At 44.7% G+C, this 24,619-nt stretch overlaps 1 protein-coding gene across 2 annotated transcripts in view; it reads right to left on the minus strand.

Moving 5' to 3' along the window:
* The window catches only part of LOC309568080 (CMP-N-acetylneuraminate-beta-galactosamide-alpha-2,3-sialyltransferase 4-like), a 202,375-nt gene that overhangs the window by 25,978 nt on the left and 151,778 nt on the right, over nucleotides 1–24,619 (minus strand). For both annotated transcript variants that reach the window (XM_082273652.1, XM_082273651.1), the window contains 4 exons: nucleotides 24,397–24,468; nucleotides 24,047–24,144; nucleotides 23,796–23,859; nucleotides 9,360–9,455 (listed from right to left, as the gene is read on the minus strand). In XM_082273652.1, coding sequence (XP_082129778.1) covers nucleotides 9,360–9,455; nucleotides 23,796–23,859; nucleotides 24,047–24,144; nucleotides 24,397–24,468 — 330 coding nt within the window. The remainder of the gene's footprint in view (nucleotides 1–9,359; nucleotides 9,456–23,795; nucleotides 23,860–24,046; nucleotides 24,145–24,396; nucleotides 24,469–24,619) is intronic.

Here is a 24,619-nt window from a genome sequence, read left to right on the forward strand (position 1 = left end):
GACGGAGTAGTGGTCCCTGCTAAAGGTCAGCCATACCCGACCCCGTTCTTCTGTTGTTGAGGTGCAACAATCGCAGGCTTCTCGTATGCAGCAGTGTTGCTACTAGTACCGCTCAACCTTCTGGTGAACTGGCAAGCACCAGTGGCCTAGTACTTCCTGGTCATAGTCAAACCAGCACTGCAGGAACACTTGGTGACGTGGCGAGTCCCATAAATGCAGTTCAAGCTGGTGCAGTGGCTAGCACAAGTAGTGTCCCGCAGCCACCAATAAGTCGAAGACAGGCCCGTAGTGTCCCGTAGTGTCCTTCCTGATGCGCTTGCAAATCCTGATTGAGAGACCACCACTTCTCCAGCACCCGTACTTCCCCAATTCACTAGCTAACCCAGGAATTTAGGTGGAAACAGCCGATTTTACTACCCTACTTTATTTTTTTGAGAGGTTGTTCACGAAAGATCTGTACATATTTATTGTGGACCAAGCAATTTATATGCCGATCAATTCATCGACGCAAATCCAAATTTGACCCTTGCCAGAGAATTTTCATGGAAACGTATAACTGTTTCCGAATTTAGAACCTTTCTGGGCCTATCCATCATCATAGGCATTACTAAAGAGTGAGTTGCTGTCATATTGGTCCACTGATCCAATTCATCATATGCCCGTGTTCTCTGCTGCCATGGCCAGGACTAGATACGAGCAAATCTTGTGGTTCATGCACTGCAGCACCTTTTACGGTGACCCTGGATATGACCGGCTCCACAAAATTCGGCCCCTCTCAAATCACTTCATCCAGAAGTTTGTAGCATTGTATATGCCCCAACAAGCTGTCTGCGTTGAGGAGTCCCTGATTAAATTTTCTGGCCGCCTTGCTTTCAAACAGTTTCTCCCCAGCAAGCGTGCCAGATATGGGGTCAAGGTGTATAAGCTCTGTGACAGGGCAGCAGGCTATACATGTAGTTTTTCGGATTTAAGAGGGGAAAAAATAGCAATGTAGAGCCCCCAACTGCCCAGACTACATGGGGAGCAGCGGCAAGATTGTTTGGGACTTGGTGTTACCCTTATTCGGAAAGGGGTCCCATTTAAACGTGGACAAGTATTACACAAGCGTGCCACTTTTTGGTCACCTTTTTGATTTTGGAATTGGCGCATGTGGCACCGTGCCACCGAATCACTGGTGTTTCCCAATTTAGATGGGGGAGAGAGCCTGCTTGAAGTGTAATAAATTGCTTGCAGTGAAGTGGAGGGACACACGGAATGTTTTAGTTCTGTCCTCCATTTGCGCAGATATGACAGTCCAAATTGCAACGGTGACTGATTTTTGTTGAAAAGCCCCTCTGTGTCCACGAATACAACCTTAACATGGGAGGGGTGGACTTCATCGACCAAATGATAGTGCCGTACCTAAATGCCTGGAAGGCCAGACGCTGGTACAAAAATGTGTCTGTATACTTATTCCAATTAGCTTTGCTGAATGCTTATGTGCTATACAAAGCATCAGGAAGAAGTGGATCCTTCCTAAAATTCCAGGAAGAGATCATCACAGCCCTTCTGTTTTCAGAAGGTGTGTCTTTTTTTGTCCCTCCTAACCTGGCCAACCTGGTCTCTGCATCGGGGACTGTTTCCGTCGCTACCACACACTAGTGGAGTATTACTATAGGGTACAGCACGGCACAGTCTAGGGCACACTTTCACACAGGGTCTCGAAAGATGTTGGCTATCGCCATTTGAGAGACCCTTACCTGGAACAGTTTTTTTACAGTTCCAAAAAAATGAAAAAAAAAATGTAAAAATTAAAAAAAGCCAAAAATAGTTGTTAATTTTCTATTCATATGCTACTTTTACTGTACTTTATAATATACTGTTAAACGAATGTTTTACTGTTACTATTTTTCATTGTTAACCATAGTTTTCTTTGCAGATACCACCGTTCTACTATTTTACTGCACTGTATACTTACTATGCTATTGTAATGTTTTTTTGTTACTGTGTTATATTGTTAACCATGGTTTGCTTTGCAGGTACGTCCATCAGCTGCAGCACTGATTTGTTTATTCTGTTAGCAACAGGGTTTGCTCTCAGCATATTTGTAAATCAATGATTGCAGCGCTGTAGGAGGTGATTTCACCACCACAGTTAAAGGGAAACTACAGTCAAAAATGAAATTTTTCCTATTAATAGTATGTTAAGTATCTTTAATATTATTCATTTTCTAACCTACCCCAACCCCTCCTATCCTTCAACATGATCTCCTGTCTTCATTGCCTTGTTTAGACTAACAGCTTCTCCGGGGAGAGAGGGAGGGTGTCACGTGACTGGCACAATATATGAAAGAAATAAGGTACAAAGGAACATTTGTGAAAGTTTAGAAGGATACAGATCCATTTCTATTCCTCATTACAAGTGAGTAATAAGTTTTAGGCCCTGCTTCCACTAGTGCCACTTGTCATGCAACTTTAGACACATTTAGTCGCATGACAAGTCACAGCTCATTAATTTCAATGGCACCCGTTCCCATCTATGCCACTTTGAAAATCAGCGACTTTGAAAAGGTGCCTGCACTACCTTGATGCGACTTTGATCCAGAGAGTGTAAAGTTGGATCAAAGCTGCACTCAGTCGCACTTTAAATCGCACAACTGAGTCGCACTACTGGAAATATAACCACTAGGCTAGAGTGTGACTTTGGAGTGCAACTTTGATCCAACTTTACACTCTCTGGAACAAAGTTGCAATAAAAGTTGCATCAAAGTAGTGCAGGTACCTTTTCAAGTTCACTGATTTTCTAAGCCACATAGATGGGAACCGGTGCCATTGAAATCAGTGGTCTGTGACTTTTCATGCGAATTTGTGTGTCCAAAGTCGCATGACAAGTCGCACTAGTGGAAACAGAGCTTTAGTCTATGTTTCCAATATTGGGATTTAGAGTGTGACTTTGATGCGACTTTGATCCAACTTTACACTCTGTGGATCAAAGTTGCATCAAAGTAGTGTAGATACCTTTTAAAAGTCGCATAGATGGGAACAGGTGCCATTGAAATAAATGGGCGGAGACTTTTCCAAAGTTGCATGATAAGTCGCACTAGCAGAAACTGAGCTTTAGTCTACGTTTCCACTATTGCGATTTAGAGTGTGACCTTAATGCAACTTTCATCCAACTTTACACTCTCTGGATCAAAGTCGCATCAAAAATTGCATCAAAGTAGTGCAGGTACTTTTTCAAGGTCGCTGATTATAAGCTGTGACTTTTCATACGACTTTGTCTGTTCAAAGTCGCATGACAAGTCACACTAATGGAAACAAAGCTTTAGTCTACGTTTCCACTATTGCGATTTAGAGCGTGACTTTAATGCAACTTTGATCCAACTTTACACTCTCTGGATCAAAGTCGCATCAAAATTTACATCAAAGTAGTGCTGGTACCTTTTCAAGGTCGCTAATTTTCAAAGCCGCGCAGATGGGAACGGGTGTCATTAATTAGTTGCACAAGTGGAAACTGAGCTTAAGGCCCTTTTCACACTTATGTGGCCTAAAAGTCGCGCAATTTTGCAGTGCTTTTACTGTGATTTTTTTTTTACGCGATTTTGACTGGACTTGAAGCAATGGCTATGTGTTTGGACCTCAAACGCATCAGTCGGACCAAAGTAGTGCAGGGACTGCTTTGAAGTCGTTGCAACTTGAAGTCACACAGATATGAACGGTACTCATTGGAAATCATGTAGTGTGACTTGTCATGCGACTTTGCATTCCCAAATTTCAGAACAAGTCGCACAATCGTGAAAGGGGCCCTAGTCTACGTTTCCACTATTGCAATTACAGTGTGACTTTAATGCAACTTTACACTCTCTGGATCAAAGTCGCATAAAAAGTTGCATTAAAGTAGTGCAGGTACCTTTTCAAGGTCACTGAATTTCAAAGTCGCATAATTGGGAACGGGTGTCATTGATAACTTGCACTAGTGAAAACGTAGACTTAGTGTGGTCGCCTGTATTATGATCACTGTAGACTGAGCTGACACCCCTGAGCTCTTCTCCCCTCTCCCGTGTCCAGCCTCCTTCTCCTATGGTAGTCTTCATTCAAAGCCCAGCACAGCTATACTGTATATGTGAACCTCCCCTCAGCACAGCTATACAGTATATGTGCCCCTCCCCAGCACAGCTATACTGTATATGTGCCCCCCCCCCCCCCAGCACAGCTATACTGTATATGTGCACCTTCCTCCCTCCCTTGTGTCCTGTATGAATTAGGATGTACAATGCATCCTTACTGACTAGAGAACACTGGGCGGGAACCTATGATCAGCTCCTCCCAACCTGTATATGCCCACTGGCCACATAGGAACAGGGCCCCTCCCAGGAAGTGATGTCGCTGGCTTTCAGCTTTTGATAATGCTCTGATTGGCGGAGCGAAACGCGTCAAGCCGTCTGACTTACGTACTATGCAACTTCCGGTTTCCGGCTCAGCGTGTGGAACGCACGGCCATTGTTTGGCATCCCACAGGGTAATATGAAGGCTGACTTATGACTGTTACATTGTAAGTGCAATTCTTTTTAAGCGTGTGAAATAAAAGTTTTGGAATTACTGCACGATGATAGCTATTCTTTTTTCATGATAACCATGCATGAACATTGATCGTGCTAGTTGGAGTGTGCTCCGGTATACGTATTGTTGTTTGGTGGTATCCGCTGTTCCTAAACCAGTGAGGAGCAATCCTTAAGGCTTACATAGCACTACTGTTTGGTGAGTAGGGGACCGAGAGGGGAGCACCTACTCATATTTTGAGAGCACCGGCACTTTGGATGTCTCATCCTCATTAAACAAGCACTGAGCACTTTTGTGTGGATTTAGTTTTTGCACAGAGACTGGCACCTAGCACTTTGGAATATTATATGAACTTTTGTTACAGACTTTTATGAGTTTGGCATTTCTTTTATAATTTATTTACCACTAAGGCGCTGGACACTTTAACCACCTGCCGCCCGCGCTATAGCCGAAAGACGGCTACAGCGCAGGCTCTAATTTCCGGGAGGCAGTCTTTAGACGGCCTCCCAGTAACAGGCTCCCCGCGCGCTCCCGCGAGCACGCATCAGGGAAAATCTGTGTCGGCCGTGTCCCTTGGACACAGCCAATCACAGATCGTGGTGAATGGCCAATCACAGCAGCCATTTACCACGTGATCGGAACATCCAATGAGAGATGATCTCAAATGTAAACATATGAGATCATCTCTCATTGCCAGCTCTCTTCCACACACAGAGACTGCAGTGTGAGGAAGAGGAGAGCCGATCAGACACAGAGAAATGTAATCAGGGCACTGATCAACAGTGCCCTGATTACACAAGAGGTAAATAAAATGCCATCAGTGCCCACAGTGCTTGCCATCAGTGTCCCCATCAGTGCCCACAATCAGTGCCCATAGTGCTGCCAGTCAGTGCCCATCAGTGCCTGCTCATCTAGGCACTGACTAGCAGCACTATGGACACTGAGTGTGGGCACTGATGGTGCTGCTCATCAGTGCCGCCCAACAGTGCTCATCAATGCCACCCGTCAGTGTCCATCAGTGCCGCCTCTCAGTGTCCATCAGTGCCACCTCTGTGTCCATCAGTGCCGCCTCTCAGTGCCCATCAGTGCCGCCTCTCAGTGCCCAGCAGTGCCACCTCTCAGTGCCCAGCAATGCCACCTGTCAGTGTCCATCAGTGCCGCCTATCAGTGCTCATCAGTGCCGCCTATCAGTGCGCATATTAGTACCTCCTCATCAGTGCCACCTCATCAGTGCCCATAAGTGCCACCTCATCAGTGCCCATCAGTGCAGCCTATCAGTGCTGCCTCATCAGCGCACATCAGCGAAGGAGAAAAAATGTATTTATTTTCAAAATTTACTCACAGAAAATAAGAAAAACTTTTTTCTAACTTTTTTCTTTTTTTTGTAAGAAATAAAAACCCCAGAGGTGATTAAATACCACCAAAAGAAAGCTCTATTTGTGTGAAAAAAATGATACAAATTTCATATGAGTACAGTGTAGCATGACCGCGCAATTGTCATTCAAAGCGTGAGAGCGCTGAAAGCTGAAAATTGGCCTGGGCAGGAAGGGGGTGAAAGTGCCCTGTAGGCAAGTGGTTAATGTTATATATTGCATTTATTTTATGCATCACATTTATATGCTTTGAGATGTACTGTATTGTCATGGACTCATGTTAGTCATTTATGAATTAATTCAACACTAGTATAGCACTTTATTTATTTACTAACACAGATTATTTATAGCGTGGTTGAGATACCCATTCTTATAATATAGTACACTGAGCAGCGCTGATACACTATTTTTCTATTTCAGTAACCACACCCGCTTGCTTCTTTTGGACTCAGCAGGAAGTGGAATTTAAGTCATGTGACAGCACTGAAAAATACAGAATTCAAGTAAAAAAACTGGGATTTTTTCATTTTGACACATAAGGCTAAACTCTGCTCACATTAATGACTGCAGCAGAGAATTTAAGGTAATAGCCTGTACTTCAGCTTAAAAAAAAAAAAAGGAGCCTATATGGCGAAGCATAGGGGATGGGGTGAACACAGAGAACGGGTCTATGCTTTGCCATATATTTTTTAACACTTCCTTGGCAGAGATTTCTTCATCCACATCGATCGATGCAAATGGAGGAATCTGCTATGTTCTTTTTTTTTTGTTCAGCCCTCTGCTTTAAAAAAAAAATATATTTGGGGGTTCAAAGTAATTTTCTAGTAAAAAAAATAAAATAAAAGTTTTCATGTAAACAAAGTGTCAGAAAAGGTTTGGTCTTCAAGTGGTTAGAAGAGTGGGTGATGTGTGGCACAAGCTTCCAATATTGGACATAAAATTCCAGGGCAGTTCAAACACCCCCAAATGACCCTTTTTTTGTAAAGTAGACACCCCAAGCTATTTGCTAAGAGGCATGTTGAGTCCATGGAATATTTAATATTTTGCCAAAAGTTTTGGGAAAATGACAAAGTTGTCACTAAATTATATTTTACTTTTCACTACCTATCACGGTTTCAGGGGCCATGAAATGCCAAGATAGCACAAAACCCCCCTAAATGACTCCTTTTCGGAAAGTAGACACCCTAAGGTATTTGCTAAGGCTTGGCTAGTATTTTGCAGCTCGCATTTGTTCTGGAAAATGTTTTTTTTTTTATTTTTTCAAATTTCAAACCTTTGTGACAAAAAGCGAGATCTGCAAAATACTCAAAATGCCTCTTAGCAAATATCTAGGGGGGTCTACCTTCCGAAAAGGGCTCATTTGGGGGGGGGGGTTTGTGCTATCTTTGCATTTCATGGCCTCCGAAACTGTGATGGGTAGCGAGGACTGAAATATATAATTTCAATGACAACTTTGTGCAAAAAAAAATTATTTTATTTTTTGTCATTTTTTAAACACCTGTGACAAAAAAATTACATATTCAATGGGCTCAATATGCCTTTCAGGAAATTCCTTGGGGTGTCTACTTTCCAAAAAGGGGTAATTTGGGGGGGGGGGGGTGTACTGCCCTGCCATTTTAGCACTTCAGAGAATTAGATAGGCAGTCAGAAAATAAAAGCCGCGTAAATTCCAGTATATATACCATAGTTTGTAGACACTATAACTTTTGTGTATTTGTGTAAACCAATAAATATACGCTTATTGAGATTTTTTTTTTTATTAACCACTTAAGCCCCAGAAGATTTTACGCCCTTCCTGACCAGGCCCTATTTTGCGATTCGGCACTGCGTGAATTTAACAGACAATTGCGCGGTCGTGCGACGATGTACCCAAATGAAATTGGCGTCCTTTTTTTCCCACAAACAGAGCTTTCTTTTGGTGGTATTTGATCACCTGTGCGATTTTTATTTTTTGCGCTATAAACAAAAAAAAAAGCGTAAATTTTGAAAAAATAACAATATTTTTCAAATTTTTTTATATGAAATTCCCCCCCCCCCCCCAAAAAAAAATGTAAAAATCTAATTTTTTTAACATTTTTGGCCAATTTGTTTTCTGCTACATATGTTTGGTAAAAAAAATTGCAATAAGCGTATTTTGATTGGTTTGCGCAAAAGTTATTGCGTTTACTAACTAAGGGAAAGATTTCTGTTTTTGGTGTTTTTTTTTTAATGAGTAATGGCGGCGATCTGCAATTTTTTTTGCGGGACTGCGACATTGCGGTAGACAGATCGGACCCTTGACTGACATTTTTGGGGTTACCAGTGACATTACTACAGTAATCAGTGCTATACATATGCACTGTTACTGTTAAAATGACACTGGCAGGGAAGGGGTTAACTTAGAGAGCAAGGGATTAAGTGTGTCCCTAGGGGCATGCTTCTAACTGTAAAGGGGTGTGGCTAGTGGTGTAACAACAGAGACATACGATCCTACATAGCAGGACCATATGATTTCTGTTATTACACAGGGGAGAATGACAGGCGGCTTTGTTTACATTAGCCGCCTGCCTTTCTCCCTCTCCACGGGGAGATCGCGAGTGACCGGCGGACCCGATATCCTGCTTAAGGAACGAGCGGGGGCGGGAGCGCGCCTCCGGCAGCGCGCGCTCGCCCCCTAGAGCCTTACAGGTAAGCGACTTTGCCTGTGAGGGGCTGACCGCCGCAGTAAATAGTCGTGCGGCGGTCGGCAAGCGGTTAAAGACATGTAGCTAAATTTAGTTTGGGTACAGCATTGCACTACTGGGCAATTACCAGGTAAAGTCACGCAGTATCAAATTGCAAAAATTGGCCTGGTCATTATGGGGGTAAAAACCTTCCGGTCCAGAAGTGGTTAAACTTCTAGGCCCCTTCACTTCATCAGTTCAGTCATATTTTTTCAAAGAAAAAAAACGGATGAAGTTTACATCAGTTTTTTATCGGTTTCTCATAAGCTGCTCATCAATTTTTTTACATCCACTTACTAATGCAAAAACGGACTGTTTGTTTATATCAGTTTTTCATCCGTTCCATTTTTAAGGGAACAAAAATAGAGCTTTGATCAGTTTCAAAAAACGTATGTTGACAGATACTGATATAAATGGATGATCTTCCATTTACATCTGTTTTCCCATAGAGAGAGAGATCCAACGGATGGATGAAAAACAGACAAACAGTCTGCATGTATGAAAGGGGCCTTATACTGTGAGCAGAGCAATTATAATGATCACTGTGGAACTGGGCCAGAAATTGTGAAATACACCTTTTGCCACCTCAGATGCAAACAGCTAGGGCTTTATACACTGGGTATTTATCATAAGTCATTTGGTAAATGGTAGATTTAAAAAAAAAAAAAAAAAAAAAGGGCAGCATGTATGGGAGTAGGAGAGTCCAGTGAAGGGTCTCTTGCATGCTTTATAAACTTCCCACTTACCTGATCACCACATCATATTTATTGATGATTTCACCCAGAGAGCTGTTCTTCAGCCGATGACCATTTCCAACCACAACACACCTTCTACAAGACAACCTGCAAGAAGCAGCATTTTGTTCTGTCAAGCTGATAAAATATTTTAGACCTACAACACATTACATTTAGGCTTCATGCACACGGACACTCCTGAATTTTTACCTTTTCTAAAAAGCAAGAGAAGTGATGTGACAAACCACTTTCATGCTTTCCAGATCACTGTTTCCTGCATTTAGATGTTCTTGCATAAAAACAGATTTATCTGTGTTTAGAGTTCCCATTTTTTTCCAATTGGTATTTTTGACTTACCGTAAAATCCATTTCTCTGATGTTTGGTGGACACAGCTCCTGATATTCTTAACCATTGGGACGTCCCAAAGCAGTGTAAAACATGAGGGGTGGGAACACCAAAAAATAAATTCCCAAGACTAAACTATAGCCAACCAGGTACACAGGAGGCCAACCAAACCAACTGTCGCCCATCTGAAAACAAACAATACACCCTCAAAGAGGAACAGATCCTCTTAAACAGCAGCCTGCAAAACCTTGCAGCCAAAAGAAGCATCCGCAGATGCCAACACATCCACTTTATAGAACTTTGTGAAAGTGTGCACCAATGACCAGGTGGCTGCCTTGCAAACCTGCGTCACTGACACCTGACGGAAGAGGCCCAGGAGGCACTAAGTGCCCTAGTAGAGTGCACCTTGACAGGGAGAGGAGAAACCTGACCCCCGATGGCATAGGCCTGAATCACCGTCTGTCTGATCCATCTGGAAATGGTCGCAGAGGAAGCGGACAACCCTTTAAGAGGTCTATCCGTGAGCGCAAATAGAGAAGCTTACTCCCTGAAAGACTCCATAGCTGCCAGGTACACCCTAAATGTCCTGGCTACTTCCAAGGCATGCAAGGCAATTTCCATCTGTTTAGGCCTGGGACACAGGGAAGGCAACACAATTCTCTTCATTCAGATGAAAATTAGAGACAACCTTCGGAAGGAACGACGGACAGGGGCGAAGAACCACCTTATTCCTGTGAATCGCCAGGTAAGGTTAACGACAAAATTAAGCCAGTTCTAACATCCTGCACGCAGAGGTGATAGCCACCAAAAAGGCCACCTTCTGGGACAGTGTAAGCAGTGGAATCCCCCAAAGGTTCTCAAAGGGAGGCTTCTGGAGAACCGAAAGCACCAAATTGAGAGTCCAAGGCGGAAACGGAGCCCGCACTGGAGGAACCAAATGTCGGACACCCTGAGGAAAGGTACGTACCTGGAAGTGTGTGGCCAAAGGTCATTGAAGAAGACCGCCAAAGCCGACACCTGGCCCTTCATGGTACTGAAGGACAAATTTCTGTTCAACCCCCTGTTGAAGGAAGGTCAGGAATCGAGCCACCGAGGATGAATCTTAAGAGACTCACACCACACAATGTACATCTTCTACATACGATGGTAGATCTTCCTAGAAGTAGATTTCCTAGCTTTCAACAGGGTAGGAATCACAGACTCAGATAAACCCCTATCCTTCAACACCTGGCGTTCAAAAGCTAAGCTGCCAATGCCAGCAACTGTAAAGCACGATGGAAGATCGGTCCTTGGGACAGAAGATCCTCCCTGTGAGAAAGCTTCCAAGGAACATCGACGACCAGCCACACCAGATAAGCGTACCAGAGCCACTAAGATGACCGGAAGCAGACAATACTGACCCCATGGGGCAACCAGCGCGTCTGTGGCATCCGCCAGAGGACCCATTGATCGAGCCAGAAACCTCTGCACCTTTCTGTTTAGCTGAGACGCCAACAGATCCACCTTGGGGTGCCCCACCGGGGACACAGTTAACGAAACACCTCCGGATGAAGGGACAACTACCCTTGGTCCAACCTCTGCCGACTAAGGTAATCCGCCTGCCAATTTTCCACCCTGGGAATGTGTACGGCAGAGAGAGCTAGAACGAACCATTCTGGCCACCTTAGAATGCCAGCTACCCCCAGAGCCGCCAGGACACTTCCTGTGCCCCCTTGGTGATTGACCTAAGATGGCAGTGGCGTTGTCAGTTTGAATACGCACTGGACAACCCTGAAGACGATCCGTCCAATGTTCCAGACAAATTCTGATCGCTCGGAGGTCCAAGACATTGATCGGTAGTCTGGACTCTTCCAGCGTCCAGATCCCCTGAGCAGAATTCTTGCCGAGGATGCCTCCCCAGCCAGGTTGGCTTGCATCCGTGGTAACCACTGTCCAATACAGGGGGAGGAAGGATTTTCCCAGCCGAAGCGCCAGAGAACAAAGCCACCATATCAGGGACTCCTTCATTCCCTGACGCAGCCGGATCGGATTGTCCAGAGATTACGGAGTGTTGTCCCATTTGGTCAGAATCTCCCTTTGCAGGGACTTCGTATGGAACTGTGCAAAAGGAACTGCCTCAAAGGTAGACACCATTAGCCCAGCACCCGCATTCAAGTCCAGAGGGATGACCATCTGCTGGACAGCAGGAGAGGAATTGCTGCCTGCGATTTCTGGAGTTTGTCTAGAGGAAGGAGCACTGTGGCTAAGGCTGAGTCACAAGTCAGGCCCAAATAGTCCAGCTTCATGGACGGAACCAGAGCAGAATTCTGAAAATACAGAATTCATCCGAAATCCCGTAGAGGTCGCATTGTGATCTCCAGGTTTTCCACCAGAGCAGGAGACTCTGCTCGCAGAAGGAGATCGTCTAAATAGCCCAGTACCTTGAGCCCGTGCTAGCCTTGTTAGGCCAATGGGGTATAAAACTTTTGTGAAGACCCAAGGAGCTGAGGTGAGACCAAAGGGTTACGACACAAACTGATAATACTCCTCTCCCACAGCAAAGCGGAGAAAACACTGGCGACTGACAGATATTGGAATGTGAAGGTAAGCATCCTTGATGTCGACAGAGGCGAGGAAATCCCCCTGGCGTAGAGATGCCACCACATGTCAAATAGACTCCATTCTGAACTTCTGCACCCGTACAAAGCAGTTTAGCCCCTTGAGGTCCAGGACTGGACGTACTTTGCCTTCCTTCCTGGTAACTGAACAGGTTTGAGTAAAAACACTGAAAATGTTTTGAAGTTGGAACCGGGACAATCACCCCTTGAAGTAAAATGTCTTGTACTGCCCCAAACAGACGCTGTAAGCGGTCCGGGGACATGCGCAAGTTGGAAGGAAAGAACCTTGCTGGGGGACAAGAATGAAACTTGATCTTGTAGCCGGACCAAATGACTTTGTGGACCCACTTGTCTTGCACCAGGGAAGTCCACGGTTCTGGAAACCAGCAAAGACGTCTCCCCAACCCCAATACGGGTGAGGGCGCACCTTCATGCTGAGGGAGCCTTGTCTGCGGGTCTGGAGAAGCCTGCTCTCGGCTTGCCAGACCAAGTTTCTTTTGGATCCACCAGAGGAGACCCTGAAAGGCTTTGATCTCTTGTTAGTCGACACCCGGAGGGTTTAAAAAACTTCTTATGAGCCGAGAAGGAAGTGCCACTACTATGACTAGGTTCCTTGCCCTTAGTAGCCTGCGGAAGAAAAGTACTCTCCCCCCCCCCATAAGACCTTTAATGATGTCAACCAAACAGGCAATCTCCTTGAAAAGGAAGATCATTCAAGGCCTTTTTAGAAGTTTGGTCCGCAGACCAGCATTTGAGCCAAAAGACATACCGAAGGACCACTGCCAAAACAGAGAGCCGAGCCACTAGGGGAGCTGCATCCAAAGAGGCATCACAGATAAACTGCATCCCCTGGACCAGCTGGTATGCCAGCTCGGCAAAGGCAGGGGGGAGCTGTGCTCCCTCCAGGTCACAGTGCAAGAGCTTAGCCCACTCGGTCGGTTTGCGACACTAGTGCAATGGTGAATATGGGCCTCATTGCCGAACCAGCAAGAGTATACATATTGTGGGCCACAGCCTCTGCCTTCCTGTTAGTCAGATCCTTAAAGGCTGGAGACTCTTTAACCGGAATCATGGTTTCCTTGTTTAATATGGAAACCGGAGGGTCCACCACCGGTGGAACAGTACTCTTCTTAATAAGGGACTCCTCATAGGGGTAACTCCTAGTAACGTGCTTAGAGACCCCCAAAGGGGAAGCTTTGGTCGTCCCCACTCTTTAGCGACAATTCTGTCAACATAGGCAGGAAAAGAAAACCCCTTTGCCGCTCTGGGTGGCTTGTGAGTGCCAAAGGGAACCTGTGCCTCCGTCGCAGCTCCATCTTCAGGGTCTCATGCAGAGATACAATTAGTGCCTCCACCAGCGCCTTTTGATGCGTGGTTGCAGACGTGGAGGAATCATCCTCACCATTACAGAATTCCAGGCACGAGGTTGCAGACCTAGCAGGGTGACCCACATCCACAGCGGCCAAATCAGATTTAGGATCTGATGAGGCAGGGGGTGCTTTTTGCTAGCTCGTCGTCCTGAAAGCCACCTCTACCTAGGACACAAAGGACTCCAGGATCGCCGTCAGGGCATTGATGGATGATTGGGACCCGAAGGGCCCCACAGCTTTAGAGAGGGGATTAGGTGGGGGGATGTGCTCCAAAGACTCCATGAGTCACCAGGGGGACCCCACAAAAAGGGGTAGGCTTCCGTTTCCAGTGCCGCATGGAGTAGCAGCGCCTCTCCTCAGCTCCTGCAATACCACCACAGATTCAACCTGGAGCACCCGCCCGACCCATCAAACCAGTCTGCAGCCACCCCAACACACATCCTCGGCATACATGGACCCCTTCTTAGACAAGAACGGCTCTCAGTCACACATGTCGAATCCTGCAGCTCCGTCCCGACCGCCTGAAATGGCGGAAGCCAGGGACATTTTTAGCTCTGAATCCACCCAGAGCCCTGTCCAGCCCACAGATCCACAAATTGAGAAGATCGCACGGGCAGTGGCAGCAATATTCATGCCCACGATTACAGCAACAGTGGAATGAGCAATACAATCAGGTATGGAGCTTTTCAGAAGAGAGCTATCTGAGCATGCCTCCCACATCACATTGTGATAAGTGCCCACTCAAAAAAGTGATTTCAACACCTAAGGTGAACGGTGGGAAATGTAGAAATTAACTCTTCCGGGTGTGCTACACCCTTACCTTACTGCTGTAAGGTTACAGCATGAGAGAGGAAACTCATAGCGATCCTACAATCATACAGGGGAGGGTTGGAGAATGCCTGTGGTATCCTTACTGCTGCAAGGATACAGCTGATGATCGGGGTTCTTGACACTCCTAGAACCATCCAAGGGGGTAAGGGGCGTCGTAGTGTCCTAAAATGCTCCCAGTAAGGATGCAGAAACGAGAGGCTCTTCTAGTGTAGTATTTCTGTATGAAGTTTATTAAAAAAACGTAGTAACTTACAGTTTAAAAAGCATCGGACAGTGTGTGAACGCTCTGAGATTCAAGCAGTCCGTGATCCTGCACTTCCGGGTTTGCCTGAACGTCTCTACGTGTATCGCCATGGTGATCTTCTGAAGAAGTCACGTGACCGTGATGATACGCGTAGAGACGTTCAGGCAAACCCAGAAGTGCAGGATCACGGACGACTCGAGTAGCAGAAAACAAATTGGCCAAAAATGTTAAATAATTTTTATTTTTATTTTTATAATTTATATAGCAGAATGTGAAAAATATATATATATATATTTATTTCCAAAATTGTCACTCTTTTTGTTTATAGCGCAAAAAATAAAAAATCGCAGAGGTGATCAAATACCACCAAAAGAAAGCTCTATGTGTGGGAAAAAAAATTATGTCAATTTTGTTTGGGTACAACGTCGCACGACCGCGCAATTGTCTGTTAAATTCATGCAGTGCGGAATCGCAAAATAGGGCCTGGTCATTAGGCAGCAAAATCTTCCGGTCTTAAAGTGGTTAACAGGGAGGAAGAAAGCGCAAGAAAACAAAGCTGCTTTTATGACTGACGCTCCATTTTAAGCACTTAGTTCAGTACTCACTATCTGCCACTAGATGGCAATCTAAACCTACTTACAAATCAAATGTTTTCAAAAAAATGCAACAAGTGTTATAAAATATGGTAAAAAATATATTACTGTGATTCTCTTTGCAGGGTCCCTAAGACACCAGATAGTATATAGCCATATAGACTAATAATTGCATATATTCATACCATTTGCTGACAAAAGCCCAAATGGCCTACAGAATCTCCAGGACATTTTAATAACCCCCCCCCCCCCAAAAAAAAAAAGTAATAAATAATGGAACACCAGCTTTTACCCCACCCCATATTCTTGGGCTTTCCTGTACCTTAGCTGCAGGAAAAGTGCAGGAATGTGGAGTTACATTGAACATGTTTGCTACAGTTTTAACTTTAAAGTGGCTGGAAAGGTATGCAAAAAACCTTTTTGTGCAGCCGACTCCCCACTCCCCCCCTCCCAAAAAAAAAAAAAAACACTCGCCTGAAGCAGATCTCAATCCAGTGCTGTGCACTCTGCAGCAGCTCTTCTCCCCTCTCCTGGCTCTCATGAGCTTGGTTGAGAGAAGCGGGAGCCATTGGCTCCTGCTGCTGCTGTCAGCAAAAGCCTGTGTGCAGGGAGGGGGAGGGTGGCTAAGCCGGGCTGTGTGTCTGGATAGAGGTTTCCTATGTGGCACTAGGCAGGGGGAGGAGCCTGGTGCAACGGTGGGGGACCCAAAAAAGAGGAGGATCGCGGCTGCTCTTTTCAAAACCCCTGCACAGAAAAGGTAAGTATAACATGTTTGTTAAGGGAAAAAAAAAAGATATGCCATGTTTGTATAAAAAAAATGTAATCTTTAATATCACTTTAACACCCACCCTTTCTCCTTCTGAGTGGATGTCATATGACGTCCTTCACATCATGCCGCTCGTGCATGCCTCCAGTGATGAGCTATGTCCCTCAGACACAGCACATCCCTAATCAGGGTAAAGAGCCAATAAAACTGTCTCTTTACCATGCAATCTGCTATAGCCAATCACAAAAGTTTTCAATGTCCCTCCTAACCGGGTGAGCTTCTGACATGATCACACTTCCCTAAAAATTAGTTCCCCCTATTTTTATCAGCCTGCCATTTCCCTGTTTCTAACACCTGTGCTGATCATTTGCCTGCTGCCAGGATTGACCATGCCTCTACCTTCCACCCTAAGGCCCCTTTCACACAGGGAGTCCGTCTGTTTTTCTCAGCAGGGGACCGATCCCCCGCTGAGCAGGCGGGTTGCAGCTTTGTCTCCGCTCTGTGTGCAGAGACACAGCTGTCAGGTTCCGCTGTTCTCTATGGGGGAATCGGATGGGAACGGACCGTCTGTCCATTCTCATCCGATCCGCTGGACGGATGGAATCTAGGGTTTCCATCCATCCAGATTTGACGGATCCGATTGGATGTCAGCGGACATGTCTCCGCTGACATCCGATGCCCCATAGAGATGCATGGGGTGTCCATTCAGATCCGCCAAAAAAACTGGCAGGCGGATCTGAACGGTCCGCATGTGTGAAAGGGGCCTAACTCACCCTGGCCTGTTCACCGACTCTGCCTCGGCCTGCCGTCTGGATTGATTCTAAACCACGCTTCTGCCTTCCACCTACACTGACCTCGGCCTGTTATTCAACCATGTTTTTTGCCTGCCGCTTGGACAGATCTTTTGCCCTGCTACTGTAGTAGTTGGATTTAAGATAACGCATGGGTCTCACGTATGTGAGGGGCTTTAGAATAGCGTTCGGAGTAGAGAAAACAAGTTTTTAGTTTTCTCTGGGTTTTGTAATTCCCAAATCAGGGTCTAGAGACCAGAGGCTTTGAAGAGATTTGGGTGGGAAGAAGCCTGTCTTACCTGACTGAGGCCCTAAGCCTGATGTTCCTGCATGCTGCCTGGACCAATACTTTGACTGTGCTGACTATACCTCAGCCTGTAATGACCCAGGACTTTTTATGGATCATGTTGCTGTTGCCATTCCATCAAAAAAAATGCAAGGTATTCTCGATCATGCAAAAAAGAAGTCATAACTGACTTCTTTATTTTAGTGGCTGTCAGGCTGAACCCTGACTGTTTCCTGTGTGTGATTTACTGCTGTAACATTAGTCACGAGCTCCTGGATATGGTTATAACACCTAATCTCAGATTTTATCCTTTGTGTGTTAATCTTTTAATTCAGGGTTCTTATTTATTCACCAGAGCAGCCCATCTAGAACGCCCAACAGACTAGGACACACCTTCCCAAGACCTTTGAAGCAGGATTTTGGCTTTGATATTACACATGCATTTCTGCTTCCCTCTCCCAGAAGCTGGATCTCTTCACAGTTCTTCTTCAACCAGGAGATTTATACAGTTCACACCCCACAGCAGCCATTTACATACATCTCTCTTCCCTTAACTAGTCATATGTATAGTTCTCTTTACCCCACAAGCCATATATCAGTCAGTCATACAATTCTTTCCCCACCACACTGAACAACTATTTAGCTGTGTGATAGGAGGATGTAGGGAAAATAACAGGTAGCCGGTTTTAAACAGTTATTGAACATTTGCAGACATAAATACACACATAAATAAAAAGAATAGTAGCGCAAAAAGTCACTGGATGTGGCTTTTAAAATGTAAAACAATAAAATCATACATAAAAAGGGTGTTACTGAAAACACTCTCATAAGGGTATAAAAGTCCTTTAAAGTCCATAGACCGTCCAGGAATGAGTGATGTTACTACTGGATCACCTTTTTTGTCCACCACCAAGTGTCACACCAAGGGGTCAGCAGAAATGGCAACTCACCAGACAAAGTGGCTCAGGTGTTCTCACACAAGAGCAAAATGAGCAGATATCCAAGATACAGATGATGGATGTAGACAAACGACCTGGATATGTCACCGCTGCACACACTTAATCAGACCTCCTTTCCACAAATGTCCCTCAGCATAGTGATCACATGCAAGGCAAAATAACCCCAATAGTGAAGTATTGTAAAACTCAGCTTTATTGAAAGATAGATTGCACTTACATTTGTAGGAAAAAATCAGGCTTCTAAGTAGTAACAAAAGCGGCCAGGAAAGGATCCACACTCGTACAATCACCCGGGTTGACTCCACGCCAACCCCGATACTTCCGGGTGGGTTCTCTTCCGTGCCACGTGATGTCGGATGCGTCGTCTGGTCACGCCCCGACGCGTTTCGTCATTTCCGACTTCAACTGGGGGCGTGACCAGACGTCGCCATCCACCATCTAAATACCTCCGCTGGAACGCACCGCGACCAATCAGCACAGCGGTGGAACGGCCGGAAGATAACCAGCACTCACAGCGGCGGAAGTAAACAAACACATCGCACTTCCGGGTATCCTCTGCATGGGGACAACCATCACGGCACCGCTAGAAAATAAAACAGCGCCAGCAATGTTCAACCTATCATACAGAGGACACAGAGATGCTCATATATAAATCAAGCTAGATAGTGACAATAAGCACACTTGAAGCATTAATCTAAGGGTCTCCCCTGTGCCGATCTTAAGTCTGCAGTGCATTGCCAGCCGCATAACACACATAGTACAATATCAGCAATTGAGCACATAACAAATAGCATAAAAAAATGCATAAAACGAATCAGTATATGTTTATATGGAATGATCCATATCACAAAAACCCACATATACAAAAATATACAAAAATAACACCCTAATATAAAAAATATTACTACAAAGTCACACCCATATAAAATTGTAGTAAAGCTAAATGAAAAATCACTAACACCAAACATTGGTGATAGTGAAGATAATCCACAACCCAATAGTAAACTGGGGCCCACACACATGGAGAGTGATCCCAAAAAATAGTAAAAAGAATGAAAGAAAAGGATCTAGACAAAAAGTCTCACGAATCACTAATATAGCAATTCAGATCCAATTCTATATTTAACCCCATCGGGGCGAGGGCCTGGGTGAGAAAAATCCATTTGGTCTCACGCTTGGACAATTCCCTCACCCAATTCGCACCCCGCCACGACGGGGTAACACGCTCAATCCCCCAAAAGTGAAGACTCCTTGGGTCCCTCTGATGAAACTTTCGGAAATGAGCGGACACATTGTGTTCTCGCAAACCTTTCAAGATATTGGTGATGTGCTCACCTATTCTCACCTTTAAGGCCCGCTTGGTGCGGCCTATGTATACCAGCTTACAGGGGCACATCAATCCATAGACCACATGTGTGGTGTCACATGTGATCAAGCTTTTTATCTTGAACGTTTTGTCAATTGCGGGAACTGTGAAGGATTCTCTTCTCCTGAAGTTGGTAGGTGTAAAAGAGCAGGCCCTACATCTGCCACAGGTGAAGAAACCCTTCATGTCTGGGAAAAAAGAGACATTCGGGGGGTCTAGTACCTTCTTGACGATCTGATCACCAAAATTCGGGGATCGTCGATAAATAAATGAAGGTTTAGCAGGAAGAACTGGACCTAAAGTTCTATCCATTTGTAAGATGGGCCAATGCTGTCTAAAGATCTCCTCTAGCTTTTTATAGTCATTGGAGAAATCTGACAGAAAGCTCCATTGTTTGGGATCATCATTAGCATTTACAGGTTTCACTGAAGGCTGTAGAGGTCTGGGAGCATTCTTGATTTTAATAATCTCTCTATCCAGACAAGATTCATCATAACCCTTGGCAATGAACCTGTCCTTCAAGACCTCTGCTTGCTCCATATAGTCAGTGACAGAGGTACAGTTACGCCTGACACGGACAAATTGGCCTCTCGGAATATTCCTGAGCCAGTTCGGATGGTGTCCGCTCTGGATCGCCAAATAACTGTTCCTGTCCGTGGTCTTGAAAAAAACTTTAGTAGTGAGTCTCTCACCCTCTCTCTTGATTATTACATCTAAAAAGTTAATTTCGTTCAGACTATAATGGAAATCTAACTTGATATTGTTCTGATTGGAATTAAGGTGTTCCGTAAAGCCAATCAGACCTTCCTCTGATCCCTGCCAGATGAAGACAATATCATCTATGAAGCGCCTGTACAGTAATAGCTCCTGCCGATGTTGATTGAAAACAAACTTGTCCTCCCACTCTGACATGAACAAGTTTGCCAGGCTCGGAGCGAACTTGGCGCCCATAGCAACACCTGTTTTTTGGCTGAAGAAGTTGCTCTGATGCCAAAAATAATTATGGCTCAGACAAAAATCTAAAGCCCTGCCAATGAACACTTTTTGTTCCCTAGGCAAATCATCCCTTTGACTGAGTGCCCAGTTAAGGGATAACAGGGCATCCTCGTGCTGGATGATGGTGTACAGGGACGACACGTCGGCCGTGACGAGAAAGACCGACGAGTCCTCCCCCAGCACAACACCATCCAGCACGAGGAGAAGATCAGCAGTGTCCTTCAAAAAGGCCTTTGTCTTGACCACACTCTTTTGTAGGAACTGGTCCAAATATTGGCCCAAACGTGCACTCACCGAACCAATCCCATTGACAATTGGGCGTGGAGGTGGGTTGGTTGCGTCCTTGTGGACTTTGGGAAGCGTATACAGGATAGGGATGCGGCAAGCACTGGGTATTAAATAATTGCGTTCTTTCTTAGTTAGAACGCCATCCCTAAAGCCTGATTCTACCAGACGTTTTAAGTCTGCCACAAAATCATTCGTAGGATCTCGAGATAATCTAGTATAAGTGGAGGTGTCACTCAACATGGTTTTAATTTGGTCATGGTAAAAACATTTATCCATGACTACCACTCCACCACCCTTATCGGCAGGGCGGATGATGATCTCTTTACGAGATTCCAATGAATCAAGGCCTTCATGTATATGCTTGTACTTCTTGCTGACCTCATACCCAGGTTCCAAGGATTGTAGATCACGCAGAACTAAACTCTTAAATACTTCCACATAGTGGTTGTTACTGACCGGTGGATTAAAAGTAGATTTATTGAGCAATCCACTATTGATCATCCCTCCACTACTCCTATTACTGATAGATGTAATGGGATTGTTTAAAAAGTGTTTCTTTAGATTCACTTTTCTTATATATTTATGTATGTCAATATAAGTGTTGAACTTATTGACAGGTCTTTTGGGGGCACATTTAAGCCCTTGGTCCAGAATGTGGAGTTCACTTTTTGTTAAACTTACACTGCTTATGTTAAATATTCCCTCGTTTACCAGTCTCTCCTTCTTTTTTTGGAACTGTATCCTTCTTCCGGCCCGTACTCCTCTTCGGGGCGCGGATTTTCTCGGAACAGTTGCCTGTCGGGTTGTGGATATTTGTGTGGTCGATTCCGACCCCTCCCCCTGCCCCTGCCCCGCCCCAAAAAAGGCTGCCTGGGTGGGTTTGAGGGGGTCTTTGGGCCAGTGTCCTCTGTCCCTCCATTGGATCTGTTGGCAAGGACCTGGTATTGGTTATGGGTGGGGATCCCAGTTCCCTAAAAAAAAATTCCCTCTTGACAGACCCCTCTTGGTTTTATTTCCCCTATTAGTACCCTTAATAGGGGGTCCTGTCCATTCTAGCACAGGTCTAATGGGAATATGTGATACACCTGCCCTAGGGCGCACCACTGGGGTCTGGTTTGAGGGAGCAGGTCCTTCACAGTTCCCGCAATTGACAAAACGTTCAAGATAAAAAGCTTGATCACATGTGACACCACACATGTGGTCTATGGATTGATGTGCCCCTGTAAGCTGGTATACATAGGCCGCACCAAGCGGGCCTTAAAGGTGAGAATAGGTGAGCACATCACCAATATCTTGAAAGGTTTGCGAGAACACAATGTGTCCGCTCATTTCCGAAAGTTTCATCAGAGGGACCCAAGGAGTCTTCACTTTTGGGGGATTGAGCGTGTTACCCCGTCGTGGCGGGGTGCGAATTGGGTGAGGGAATTGTCCAAGCGTGAGACCAAATGGATTTTTCTCACCCAGGCCCTCGCCCCGATGGGGTTAAATATAGAATTGGATCTGAATTGCTATATTAGTGATTCGTGAGACTTTTTGTCTAGATCCTTTTCTTTCATTCTTTTTACTATTTTTTGGGATCACTCTCCATGTGTGTGGGCCCCAGTTTACTATTGGGTTGTGGATTATCTTCACTATCACCAATGTTTGGTGTTAGTGATTTTTCATTTAGCTTTACTACAATTTTATATGGGTGTGACTTTGTAGTAATATTTTTTATATTAGGGTGTTATTTTTGTATATTTTTGTATATGTGGGTTTTTGTGATATGGATCATTCCATATAAACATATACTGATTCGTTTTATGCATTTTTTTTATGCTATTTGTTATGTGCTCAATTGCTGATATTGTACTATGTGTGTTATGCGGCTGGCAATGCACTGCAGACTTAAGATCGGCACAGGGGAGACCCTTAGATTAATGCTTCAAGTGTGCTTATTGTCACTATCTAGCTTGATTTATATATGAGCATCTCTGTGTCCTCTGTATGATAGGTTGAACATTGCTGGCGCTGTTTTATTTTCTAGCGGTGCCGTGATGGTTGTCCCCATGCAGAGGATACCCGGAAGTGCGATGTGTTTGTTTACTTCCGCCGCTGTGAGTGCTGGTTAACTTCCGGCCGTTCCACCGCTGTGCTGATTGGTCGCGGTGCGTTCCAGCGGAGGTATTTAGATGGTGGATGGCGACGTCTGGTCACGCCCCCAGTTGAAGTCGGAAATGACGAAACGCGTCGGGGCGTGACCAGACGACGCATCCGACATCACGTGGCACGGAAGAGAACCCACCCGGAAGTATCGGGGTTGGCGTGGAGTCAACCCGGGTGATTGTACGAGTGTGGATCCTTTCCTGGCCGCTTTTGTTACTACTTAGAAGCCTGATTTTTTCCTACAAATGTAAGTGCAATCTATCTTTCAATAAAGCTGAGTTTTACAATACTTCACTATTGGGGTTATTTTGCCTTGCATGTGATCACTATGCTGAGGGACATTTGTGGAAAGGAGGTCTGATTAAGTGTGTGCAGCGGTGACATATCCAGGTCGTTTGTCTACATCCATCATCTGTATCTTGGATATCTGCTCATTTTGCTCTTGTGTGAGAACACCTGAGCCACTTTGTCTGGTGAGTTGCCATTTCTGCTGACCCCTTGGTGTGACACTTGGTGGTGGACAAAAAAGGTGATCCAGTAGTAACATCACTCATTCCTGGACGGTCTATGGACTTTAAAGGACTTTTATACCCTTATGAGAGTGTTTTCAGTAACACCCTTTTTATGTATGATTTTATTGTTTTACATTTTAAAAGCCACATCCAGTGACTTTTTGCGCTACTATTCTTTTTATTTATGTTTTCCAATATATATCGTTATTTGGTGAAGTAGCAGCAGTTTTGTAGTTTTAGCAGTTAATGAACTGACTCCTCCAACAAGCGCAGAGATATCCTGTTTGACAAATTTGTGTCCAGATATATACTTTATAAATACACACATGCCTAGTTTAGCATAAACAATCTGTCTTACCTCTCAATCTCTGGTTGCATATGATACCGGTTTGTTAGAGCCAGAAACTTCATCAATAGATCCTCTGAAAGACACACACACAATATAGCAGTTGTATGAAGAGATGGATGTATCATACTGCAAATTAAATAGCCAAATACAAGCCGGACACAATTAAAATGGTTAAGTTCAAATTACACATATTGACTAGATCAATGGAGTTTATGTGTAGGTAAAGTTATACAGAAGAGTTACAGCTCCATTGGTCTTACCGCTGCCATTTGTGCCATACGGCAGGGAATACTTGGATTCGTTCTTCACCCAAAAATAATCGCTGAGTTGCAGGAACACAGGGTGGTTTCTTGAGTAACTGTAAAGAAAATAGACATTATATATATAATAGGCTGTGTGCTGATAAGTCTACCTATCTACCTCTACCTTGCAACACTAATCACCCCCACAAATAAAAACCACCCCTCTCTTCCTTCTCTAATTCCATAAAAAAATTCTGCTATAAAATTAAATTCTTAAATTTTCCAGGAAAAAAATCAATTTTTCCCTCCCAAATTGTTTCATTATCACATAAAACGATACATATACAATACAACATGGAACTACTCACTTGCTGATCAGAGCGGCTGCTTTGGCTGCTACGTCACCAGGAGAGCACATTGCTCGGACATGTATGTAAGACCTGTGAGGGGAAACAGCGTGTCAGGATTGAGTGTATAGGTGTACAGCTGTCTGTAAGAATTCCAATAGAGTAGTCCTGGGTGCACAATATACATTATAACGTGACACCTACAGGAGGTTGCAGCTTCAGTGACAGGTGGCTGCACATCGTC

The sequence above is a fragment of the Pelophylax lessonae genome (genome assembly GCF_965119305.1).
Source record: "Pelophylax lessonae genome assembly, chromosome: 12".
Taxonomy (NCBI): Eukaryota; Metazoa; Chordata; class Amphibia; order Anura; family Ranidae; genus Pelophylax; species Pelophylax lessonae.